Raw genomic sequence first — 12107 nt, 5'->3', positions numbered from 1 at the left:
AAATGTAGTATAACACATAAAAACAGCAACATCTCTAGCAAACATCAACACATACATAGCAACAGTACTTTAAGTGGGATAAATTGCACAGTGTTTAAATTGCACGCATCTGTACACACAAAATCATTACATACACATAACACTTGAATAATTGATTGAATAATACTAGAAAATATTTGTTTTGTCATATATAATATTGCTATTTAAAAGAAACAAATGAACTGTAAACCTTAAGTAATATTTTCAAATATGAAGTTGCACTTGTTTTCATGCTATGTATATCCCCATTTGTACAGGAAGTTAATATTGACCAGCAACCAAAATTGCTTACACTGTATGCCTTATCTGTATAAAGCTACATACCAAATTTGAAGTCATTCTGCTCAGTGGAAGCTAAGAATTATGTGATAAAAGTTTTCTCTATCATTCCACATAGTGAACGATAAAAACGTCCAAAAGAATAGGAAGTTGGTAAACTATCATTCCATATAGTAACGTCCAAATGAACAGGAAGTTGGTATGGGACAGCAACCAAAATTGCTCAAAATGTATACCCACATCTATATAAAGCCATATACCAGATTTGAAATCAATCAGTCCAGTGGGAGCCAAGATTTTTGTGACAGAAATTTTGACATATGGAAGAATTGACAGACAATTGACATTCCAATATACCACCCACTCACTGAGTTGGGGTATAGTAATATCAAATTCCTCCACTACTGAAAGATACAACAAAACTTGCAATTAAAGGCTACTTTTCTTTTCTTATCAAATTCAATATAGAAAGAAAGTATAAGGATGTCCATACTTTAGCATCTTTTTTGTCATCCTTCTTCTTGTCCTTTTTCTGACCTGATGGTGAAGTGGCATCTGGTGACTCAGCAGCAGGTGTACACAAAACCTGAAACAGCAGGCATTACTACACACAGCACTACAACACAGCAGAAATTAGCAACTTCAGAAAATGACAACAGTTAATTTAGCATGCTATAATCTATCTATAGTATTCCTATCATATAAAAATTTATGTGGCATATCAGGTATGAACCAAATTTTGGGTTGATTTTTTTATCTAAGTCATATGATTTTATCATGGTTAAAACAACAAAACAGATTTGTTGCAATGAAAAATTAACAGGATCTGTTAAGGACAAACAAGAACTGGTTGTAGAACCAGCTGCAACTCATCTTGGTAAACAATATGATTTACCTAAGGGGAGATAATTCAAACATTGGCAAAAAAAATCAAACAAATAACATTCAAATTTACAGATTACACCTTATGGACTAGTGATTAAGTAGCTGTCTTTGTAAGAATCATGCAAAATCTGAAAAATGTGATACACCCCAAATAAAGGCTACATATTATTTTTTTGTAATTAAGTTGTTTTATGGGTCTATACTATGAAATGTGTAATTATTCATTCAAATCTGCCTGCTCTTAGGAGATAATCGGCATTGAAAATACAGTAGAGTCTATTGTACATGTATTTGAGCCCCATTTACAGAGTTATCTCCCGTAATTTTGAAATCTACAGTGCATTCTATATAATTTTTATCTCCGCAGAGCATGGGTTATATGAAAAACCACATGTTTATTTCTGTTTACTATGACATTTCAAACAAAATATCAAAAATAAATATATGTAGGCTTATCACCCATGAATCACATTTTGCATGATCCTTAACTGGAGTCCTACTTAAAAAGACAACATCTATTTTTTTTAATTTATATAACCGTGAATGTAAAATAGGTATTGCATGTATCAAAAAGAACAGGTAAAAACTGAGCTCGTTCAAATAGCCTATATTCATTGGCATGCATGATCATACATATGATTTATTTGAATCTGTTCTACTTCAGACTCAAACTGTTAGAGTAAGCAACAAAAAAATTAACTCTCCACACAAGTACAAGCTATGTGAGCATCTATGTGGACCTTTTTGTCTTTAGCTGAAGCTGATTTAGACTCTGCAGTCCCTACAGTTGAAGCTGGCGTGCAATTTACCTGTGTGACATTCAAAATGGTTCAATGCTTTAAGATAACAAGCCTTAGCAGTGAATTATGGAATGTTCCTTGTGTAATTAATTTATTTCACATGTGAAATAAATAATTTATTTTTACTCTCAGATTTTGTCCTACCAAAACATCATAAAACATCTCCCTTGGGACATTAACTTCATTGGTTTTAACTGATGATTTGGGATATCAATTCTCAGTTCATTAAATTTTGGATTTACTTGAAAATAACAATACATTATTGAGAAAATGTATATAATATTATAATTAATCTGTATTAAAATATTGGCCAAATAAGAAACTAATGAAATACCATGTAAACCATATCTCCTGAATACTATAATTATTCCAAGGTTAGAATAACATATAAGTAGGTTTTATGAGGAAGGAATCGATATTTTTGGAACACATGACGTATAATCAAGATCTACATAACAAAACAATGCATTTTAAAACGTGACGGTAGAATATTTTGTGAAGTAAAAGTGCTTTTAAAAATCAAGGCTGGTATGTGGACAGCTTTCAAATAAAAATTGGGGGGGAGCAACTGTAAACTTGATCAATATATGAAATGAGCCATTTGAATATTGAAAACAAATGTTTTTCTGCTTAATTAATAATAGCCTGAATAATAAGTAAGTCCCACCAAAAATGAAGTGTTTACAGACAGACAGTCACCAATTTGAACCAAAGCAAATGATGCTCATATTTATAATTCATGAACTACTTCATAAAAGTTAAAGTTGACTTGTTCATAAACAATTCTTTTAATAATTTTTTAAATGAGAGTTCAAGTTTAATTGTGCTTCTTTGTGGTGGTAAAAGATATAGGATGGAATTGGACAGTGCGACCACAGCTATATAGATTTGCTTTTTTTACCATTTCACTTAAACACTGTAAAAAATACAAATTACACCCTATAATCTTATTTTCTACCATTGCACTCTCAGACATGATGTTTAAATCTCCATAAGAAACATCTAACCTATGAATCCATTTCTCTCAATAAGATAAATCACATTTTTCTACTTTTTAGCCTTTGTGACTAACATATGTTTATTTCTAGCTCTTGCAAACACACCCTAGCAAAAAAATCATGTGCATCCTACTTTATAACCTTTGAACTTTTTGAACTTTTCTTTGAACTTTTAGATGAGGCTGAGGTCAATCTTTCACTGACACTTGGTGGGGTGTAGAGGGGGTAACTGAGAATCTGTTAGTTAAAATGAAAACATTAATACTAAATTACTAATTGATAAATAATTCTTTCAAAATAATTCATCCTCTGTATTACAAATATAACAAATGTGTCCTTCAATAACTTAATTTCAAGGTCAAAATGTTAAAAGATAATCAAATGTACAAGGTGGAAATTTAAGAACAATTTGTCTATTTTACACATCAAGTAACAAAAGTTGATTTTTATTTTTTGCTATATTTAAAAACAAAAGAGTAGACCATTTTATTTCTGGATCTGCATCACTGGCATATGTTTGTTAAAAAAAAATCCAACATGCAAAACTTCATAGTAAAAATGTACCCAAAAATGAAGTGCACATCTTCAATATGTATTCAAATATACTGCAAATTTTCAAAAATATATCTTGAACACATCTGACTTACAGATTACACAATGTATGTACCACTAAGTAATGGATGGACAGCTAGTATCAACAGCTAATAAACCTGATTTTACTTTTGGTGACGCATGTAAAAAGTATCTCGTTCCAGTAACGTGTTAATTTTACTGCTGGTGACAGAGTTAAAAATCATCTCCTTCCAGTAACATGTGTTAAAGAACTATTCATTTCACATGTGTGAACATCCATGAAACAACCAAATCTAGAAACCCCAATCAAGTGAGATTCTTGGTACTTTCATGCATATTTCTAGATAATATTTTCACAAATTTATGTCATATTTTCATGTGTTTTCTGATAAGATAGTGAATATAGTGTTTTGACTTATTAATGTACAAATATATAAATATATAAATAATGAAACATCATCATCATTTTTTTTATCAGACATGACAATATGATGCCAACAAAAAGTAAGAACTTTGTAAAATCAGTAGTAAATGCATAATAAAAAAAAAGATGGTAAAATAAATATAAACCAGCATTCTGACAGTATTGCAAAACAATACATGGTTCCCTACCGGCTGTTTATATCACCGACCCAAATACCACCTTGGATCATCAAGTATAAATGACAAACTAAGGAAATGATCTTGATTTTGAACTTAAGAATGGATATGGACAAAGACAAGAAAGATGTTCAAATCCATTTAACAGATGCAGATTTGCAAAGTTTTATGTACAGACAATTGGACAGATTAGACTCACATACCAAAAATCAGCTCAATATATGTAAGCATTAAAAGAAAAGTGCAGATAACTTAAATTTCAGTAATTTTTTAAACTTCAAGGGTCGTAACTCAGACAAAAATCAGCAGAGCAGAACGAAACATAAACTTGATCTGTAACACATAAAAATAGACTCACATATCAAAAATCAGTTGCATATCTGAAAGGGTTAAGAAAAAAAGTGTGGAAAACATGAATTTCTGTAAGTTTTTCAAAGTTCAAGGGCTGTAACTCAAATAATAATCATCAGAGTGGAACAAAGTGTAAACTCAACCTGAAACTCTTAAGGGTAGTCTCACATGCCAAAAATCAGCTCAATATCTGCAAGCGTTTAGACAAATAGTGTGGACAAATTAAATTTCAGAAAATTTTTCAAAGTTCAAATGCCATAACTCAAATAAAAATCAGTGAAGTGAAACGAAACGTAAACTTGACCACAAACTCATAAGGGTAGTCTAACATGCCAAAAATTAGCTCAATATCTGCAAGTGTTTAGAAAAATAGTGCGGAAAAATTAAATTTTGGTAAATTTTTCAAAGTTCAAAGGCCATAACTCAGATAAAAATCAGCAAAGTGAAACAAAACATATTCTTGATCTGTAACTCATCAAGGGCGACTCACATACCAAAAATCAGCTCAATATCTGCAAGCATTCAAAAAAAAAGTTAGGGAAACTTCAAATTTTTTTTGCACAGACAGACAGACAGAGTGCAAATCTAAAGACCCCTTTGGCTAAAGCCGGTAGGGGACTAATAAAATGTCTAATTTATAATGGCAACTCCTAAACTATGTTTTTTTTTTTAAATGCTGAATTGTTTTACCCTTAAATAACCCTAATAACGCATGCTCCTTACCATTTCTTCCATAACAGCTATACTCATTCCCTGTTTGAAGAAATTCCTCAGCCCTAACAAATCATCTCTCAATATAACCTGGGACCAGTTTAACTGAATATCTTCAGACCAAGGCCCCATTTCTGAGTTAATTGGGGCTTCCTTTATGATATCTTCTTCTGGTTCCTTATTTAGTTCCTTTTCTGGGGAACCTCTACCCTCTGACTGCCCTGGGTCAGGTGTAGATTGGGCAGCTAGGTGTGCCTTTTCCTTTTCTTTTTCTTCAATTTTTTCTAATTCAGCTACAAAATAAATTGTTACTATATACATCCAAGTGAAAATAAAGTAACTTGTAATATGAGTTAGGCTCAGCCTACAACCAAGCATTGCACTTTTGTAAAAAAATTGAAAAAAAAGACAATAGTTGAAAGGGGCGAGATAGGATAGGTAAATGGATGTCCATTTAAAAAAAAAATTCAGTTTACTGATCTAGATACTGTAAATAATTCTGATTGAATTATAAAAATTTTAAACCAATCAATTAACAGGCTACTTTCACTTTGAATTCACTTCCATGACACATTTTTGCAGGCTTGTCTGATATCTATCCTGGCTTGACTAAATGTCTATCATTAGCCTTGCATGTGATGCTCGGTATTACAGTAAATTAACAAGAGCATTATTGCTCAAGCATATTTATGTACTTTAAAATGTAAAAATTGCAGTTATACATTGCATCCTAGGGGATTTTCAATTCTAAAACAATGTTCTGTGTAAATCTTTTTTTGTTTCATCTCTATATTTCAAAACAATGTCTATGGGTTCTTAAGTAACCTTGTCAAGAAAACTCACTGTTCCATCCAATTTTATTTTGCAGTAATTGCTAGCATGCATTTGTGAAACTAATAGTAAAAACGATACCCCCATTTAACCATTTCTGTCAAACCTGGAAAGGGTAGACACAGAACAAAGTCATCATGTGAAAGCAATTTACCAAATATCTAAGTATTGCCCCAGTAGAATCTTAGAAATTAGTTACACAGAAAAGTGTAATGGATGGACAGATGGACAAAGTGATTACAGTATAGTTTTGATAGTCAGACTATGGATGGGACACAATTGATACAATATAGAAATAACTTCGTCATTACATTTTATATTTTTTCTTCCTGCAGTGCATTGTTAAATATTAAAAAGTATTTACTTGTAGGTTCTCTGGCCACTACAACTTCAGGTTCAGCAGTAAAATTGACATTTTTAGCCATCTCATAACTGACATCCATGTCTGTGTCATCCTCATTGATCCCAGGGCTAGGCTGTAAACAAAAAAATCCCAATCTGTGAAGGTACTTTCAATAAGAGCATCAATTTTCATGGTTTTTCAATTGAAGTTTTGAATTCGTAAATTTTATTGGAGGTTTTCGATGGAAATTCTACATTTTGGTGAAAGTCCTCTCAAGCAAGATGATGTATCAGTCAACAAAAATTATATTGTAGATGTGTAAGTAATTGGGAAAGAATTCACGGGTCTTTCAGAAATTGATTTATACATTTATTGTAATTTGGAACAAACTGTGTCATTTCTATTTTTCTATTAATGAAACAAATATTAATGTATGTATAAAAAAAAGTTACCAGGAACTCGGGATAGAGAAAGCAAGTGCAGCATGATAATCATATGCTTTTTTGCAAACATACTTTTATCACATGTTTCCAAGCCAAAATTATATCAAATGACTATCATACGAAATTATTATATGATTATCATACGTAGCACAACTTCAAAACTATAAAATGTGAATTCAATTTTAACCATACTCATTAATACACCCAACCACTAAAAGTTATAGTTTCTATGTTGTGGAAAAAAAACTGATGTTGGATCAGAAAAAGATGCAGTTTCCTATGTCTTCATTTCAATCAATAGCAAAAAACAGAACATAACTACGAAAGCATTAATTAGTGCTTTTATTACACTATCCAGAAGTGAAATATTACTGCTTGTATACATAAAATATATAAACCATTCAAAATGATACAGTTATGTGCTGTGCTACAAGTAACATTTAATGTTGACCTACATGTATGTAACCAATAAAAAAAATCTAAATTCACAAAAATTCATAACATCTGAACAACAACTTTTAAAATTGTGAACAATAAAGTATGTTAATATTCTATTCCTCTGAAGTTGAATAACAAAAACAAAAACATAAAACTATAAAAAAAAAATCGCTGAAAAAGTGTCTTCAATACCATGCTAAAACTAAAGCATATAGTTGCCAGGCTTAAAGTGATATGATCACAGTTAATCGTGAAGTGTGATACTAGTTATATATATATATCTACATGTGTTTTAATTCTGAATTCAGATGTTAAATTTATTCAATTTTTCATTTTTGGCAACTATAAAGAGTGCAATACATGAACCTAACACCATGCCTCATTTGTTTTCACCTTCACTTTCTGGCTTTTTGATCCTTTCAATATTGTATTACTCTAAATCACAAAAACAGTTCAAAGCATATAAAAAAGGTTTAAATATGCAGTAACCCCAGGCCATTCCAATTTAGAACAACATTTGTATCTTTCAAATGTCTTTGTTTACATGTACCTTCCTTCAGTATTTTTTTAGGGTTCAAAGTCATTTTCCTTCAAATTCTTATGTATTCCCATACTTTGACAACTTACAAAGAAGTGGTTATTCTAGAAATCATCAATTTATTTAAATACACCCTTTTAACCTTGAATTAGAAAAATTTTCTTTAAAAAATGCTTGTATAAACTTTTTCACATGACATACCGGCATTCCTGAGTATGTAGAATGATCACCACTCGGCATTGGTGACATACCATCCATTCCACCGGTTAACCCACCCAACTCATCATGGCTGATGTGAATTATTTCTGACTTACTCACAGTCTCCGCAAGGAACATAAACTGAACAAAATACTTCCTCTCCACAATCGGAAATTCTGGTTGTTCTTCTGGGTTCTGAAATTTGGAAAGGGAATTCATAAAAATATAGCAAACTAGATTAGGTTGATTGGCTGATCAGTAAAATTCAAGGTATTTCAAATTTTTGAAACGGAAATATCTCTTAAACATTTTATGCATTATACATAAAAATTTAAAGTTTGAAGAAATTTTAATTATTTCTGTTCTAATATAACAAATACGGTAATTTTTGCGACAACAGTTGTTTATTTAACCTCCCTCTTATGGAAGTTGGATTAAATTTGTATATTTATGTCATCATATGTGTTAAATGTGTATATTTATATAACTGATTTCAATTAGATAACCTCTCAGACATTAAATCATCGCGTAAATGTTTTTAAATGAGTGTTTTGTCTCAAAGCGACAGTGAAAGAAAAGAGTGTGCAGGTGCTAAAGGTGGTGTTGTACCAACATATACTGTTTGATCATATGAAAAAGTCATATTAGAATGTACATCAATCAACTCACAAAAAACCTACCAGCACAATATATTTTCTTTATTTTTTTGTATTTTTAGCATATTAAAATCTTTGAAGGCATTTAGAGAAGAAAAAATAATTTACCTATCTACCTGCATTCAAAGTTAAATGTACACAAACAGCAAATTAACAATTTGTTTAAATTGACTAGAGAAAACATGCAAATTTCTATAATTTATCAACATTTTAAGTATGAATAAATATATTAATAACTGAGAACAATGTGACTAAAGTTTTCCACAGGTTAACAAACACAGAAGGTCAGTAATTCAGTGCCTTCAATATTATTTTATACCTTGACTTCTTCTGGCATAGGAACACCTTTGATGTACCCAACTTCTAGAGTGACCTTGGCTTCATCAAGTATGTATTCTGTAATAAAGTAAAATTGATAGTTGTAAGAAATATTTTGAAACTAGTGATTGGATGGCTCTGAAGGAAGCAGTCTCACATACAAAAAAAAGTGGCTAAATGGAATTGCCTAGTTTAAACAAACACAGAATTTTTAAAGTATGACTTCAACAACAATAAATTTTGTATGCAATAAAAGAAAATTTTTAATTTATAAGTACTTCTCCGTCTAAGAATCGGGCAAATTGAAGGAAAAAACACAGAGATTTTATTGCATCAACCAATTAATTACACCTGATAATCTCCAGAAATAACCATCAAAGTGTTTGTAAAATTTGCCTTTTTAAGATATTGATAGGTCATATTTAGTTAAAATGCACTACGGAAAAATGGTGGGAAAATTTTCCCCTACTCTTTCCCTATATAAGCAGTCAAAAATTATCTTCATCACAGATGCTAGAGGATAAATTTAAATAGCTTTTTGGTTGTTTTCTAGATGTACTGAATATATTTTAGGCAAAAATGACTAAATTGGGGAAAATGATGTGCCACTCATTGCCTGATTCTTACACAGAATGGTATTTAAATAAGAAACATCTTAAAAAGTACTAGTTTGGGGCATGGATCAACAAGCAAACTAAGTATTAACAAATATCAAATAGAAACATGAGTGGATATGCAGTTATTTGTTGATTTTTCACTAACTATGCCTTTATTGTGGTGGAAGACATTTGATCTTGATGTTGGATAACATATTTGTTCTGGTCTAGGTTTCATATACAATATCTCAAGCTGAGATTTTCTCTTACTTAACTCCTTCAGTTTTTCCTCAATTCTTCATTTTCAAACAATTTGATTGGACGAAATTTGAGTTAAGGAAGGATTTGAGGAAAATTTACATTTTTTATGAAACAAGGCCAAGGTCTAGGGATTTCTTTTCAAATATCAGTAAAGTAGAATAATTCTTTCTTTAAATATTAAAATTTCCATTTGAAATTTTCAGACTTTTGAATATTTTTTGGACAAAATCAAAAACCTCCAGGTTTATAAAAAGGTTTGTGTCTTATTAACAAATTAACTTATATCTATGCAAAATACATTGTTCGGTACATGATGAGATACCAGGAACTACAGGAAGATAAAATTGAAAATATTGGAAGTAAATTAAGAGTAAAATAAAATTTGTAACAGTAAAACATAGACTTATTTAAGCTGAAATCCACGAATCTTTCAGTGCTTTATTTAACAAAAAAACCCTTCATTCAACCAGAAAAAATGGGTAGCAATGCCTTAAACTACATTATACCTCTCCTCCTGGCCAATCCTTTGTAATGATGTTTCTCATCTGCTGAGATCATGATGTCATCTAAAATGTTCAACTTCCTTAAACTGTCTATTGTGTAACCACGGTAACCAGGTATCAACTAAAATAAATGATCAGAAACATTTATGTTGGTTAACAAAACATAATTATAAGAAAGATATTTTCCTTTTTATGTTGCATTGATAAAAATTATAAGAGATTGAAATGAAAGTGCCACCTCATGTATCATATCATATATGAAAAGTACCAAAACAAGAGGCTCCCACAAGCTTGAATCGCTCACATGGTTAAATTTTGTCTTTCAAAGGCAATAAATTTAACAAGAAGTTTACTAATAATTTTGACCCAAGAAGACTTTGGTAGGACTTATCATAAGGATCAATACCTGGCTTCACAGATAAAAATGAAAATTTGACCACAGATAGATCTCATCATTCTGAACACTTTTACCCAAGTAAGAATTTGGCTAAACGGATTTGGAGATATATAATCAAAAATCTACAGTCTGACCCCTATGTTTTATTTTTAGTAATGGTGGCCATGTTTTTTGTTGGATCAAAAATCTAAACATAACTGTTATGCTAGATACCCCAAAGACATTCATAAAAAGTTTGGTTCCAGTTGGTCATATAGTGTCAGAGAAAATTTTTGAAAGAAATAACAATAAAAATAGCAAATAAAATGTCGAAAAAGGGCAGTAACTACTAAATGGCTTAGGTCTCACTAACCACTTCCGGGTCAAATGGCCACCCCCCTATGTAGTACCAAAAACACACTGAACCTAGACATATCCATTGTAAGTGCATTATTTGTGTGTACTATCATTAAAAGTAGTCAAAATAAAGCTTAGAATGTGTACTTTAAAATCATATATGTAATTAACTACAAAAGTGTAGGAATATTGTTCACATGTGTGAGTAATTTGCCTCCATGCTGTTAGTTAGCAGAACAGGTAAAAATGTGGATTTTCAGTATTATATATTCAAGTAAATTTTGTGAAGAATTTCTACAATCATCATACCATTAGCATAATGATTTTGAAAGCCTTATTTTCCAAGCTTCGCAACGGTATACAACTTTAAGATGTCATTTGTCCTGGGAATTCACAGTGAAACTTTGAAAATTACTTTTTTAACATGTAAAGTAATGGAAATGTTAGAAGTGGTTAGTGAAACCATAACAGATTAAAATGAAAATTTAAACACAGATAGATCTCATCATGCTGAACACTTTTACCTTGTCAGAATTTGGCTTAACCTAATGGTTTTGGAGATGTATGCGAAAAACTAGTCTGACCCCTATGTTCTATTTTTAGTAACAGTGGCCATGTTTTTTGACGGATCAAAAATCTAAACACAGCTTTTGAGCAAGATACCCCAAGAAACATTCATACTAAGTTTGATTCCAATTGGTCAAGTAGGGTCAGAGGAGAAGATTTTTGAAAGAAATAACATTCAAAATAGCAAAAAAATGTCGAAAAATGGCTGAACAGATTAAAATGAAAATTTGATCACAGATAGATCTCATCATGCTGAACACTTTTATCCACATCAAAATTCGGCTTAACCTAATGGTTTCGGAGATATATGAGAAAAACTACAGTCTGACCCCTATGTTCTATTTTTAAAAATAGCGGCCATGTTTTTTGACGGATCAAAAATCTAAACATAGCTTTCGTGCAAGATACCCTGAGAAACATCTGTGCAAAGTTTCATATAATTCCTC

The 12107-nt window shown here is 31.0% G+C and overlaps 1 protein-coding gene across 11 annotated transcripts in view; it reads right to left on the bottom strand.

Annotated features, from left to right (window-relative positions):
• The window catches only part of LOC148606431 (leucine-rich repeat-containing protein 43-like), a 29541-nt gene that overhangs the window by 10916 nt on the left and 6518 nt on the right, over positions 1-12107 (bottom strand). For 7 of the 11 annotated variants that reach the window (XM_088543797.1, XM_088543803.1, XM_088543805.1 and 4 more), the window contains exons 7-14: positions 10365-10482; positions 9003-9079; positions 8031-8222; positions 7685-7726; positions 6432-6543; positions 5249-5529; positions 2905-2919; positions 812-904 (exon numbers count right to left, since the gene is read on the bottom strand). In XM_088543797.1, coding sequence (XP_088399923.1) covers positions 812-904; positions 2905-2919; positions 5249-5529; positions 6432-6543; positions 7685-7726; positions 8031-8222; positions 9003-9079; positions 10365-10482 — 930 coding nt within the window. Of the gene's footprint in view, positions 1-811; positions 905-1943; positions 2013-2904; positions 2920-5248; positions 5530-6431; positions 6544-7684; positions 7727-8030; positions 8223-9002; positions 9080-10364; positions 10483-12107 lie in introns of all 11 variants that reach the window. The other 4 variants (XM_088543798.1, XM_088543801.1, XM_088543802.1 and 1 more) reach the window with 4 other exon arrangements.

Source organism: Perna viridis, chromosome 9 (genome assembly GCF_037379345.1).
Source record: "Perna viridis isolate PV_CMFRI_1.1 ecotype Kerala chromosome 9, ASM3737934v1, whole genome shotgun sequence".
Lineage (NCBI taxonomy): Eukaryota > Metazoa > Mollusca > Bivalvia > Mytilida > Mytilidae > Perna > Perna viridis.
The sequence above is the reverse complement of the archived record's forward strand: the minus strand, read 5'-3'. Positions and strand labels throughout refer to the sequence as shown.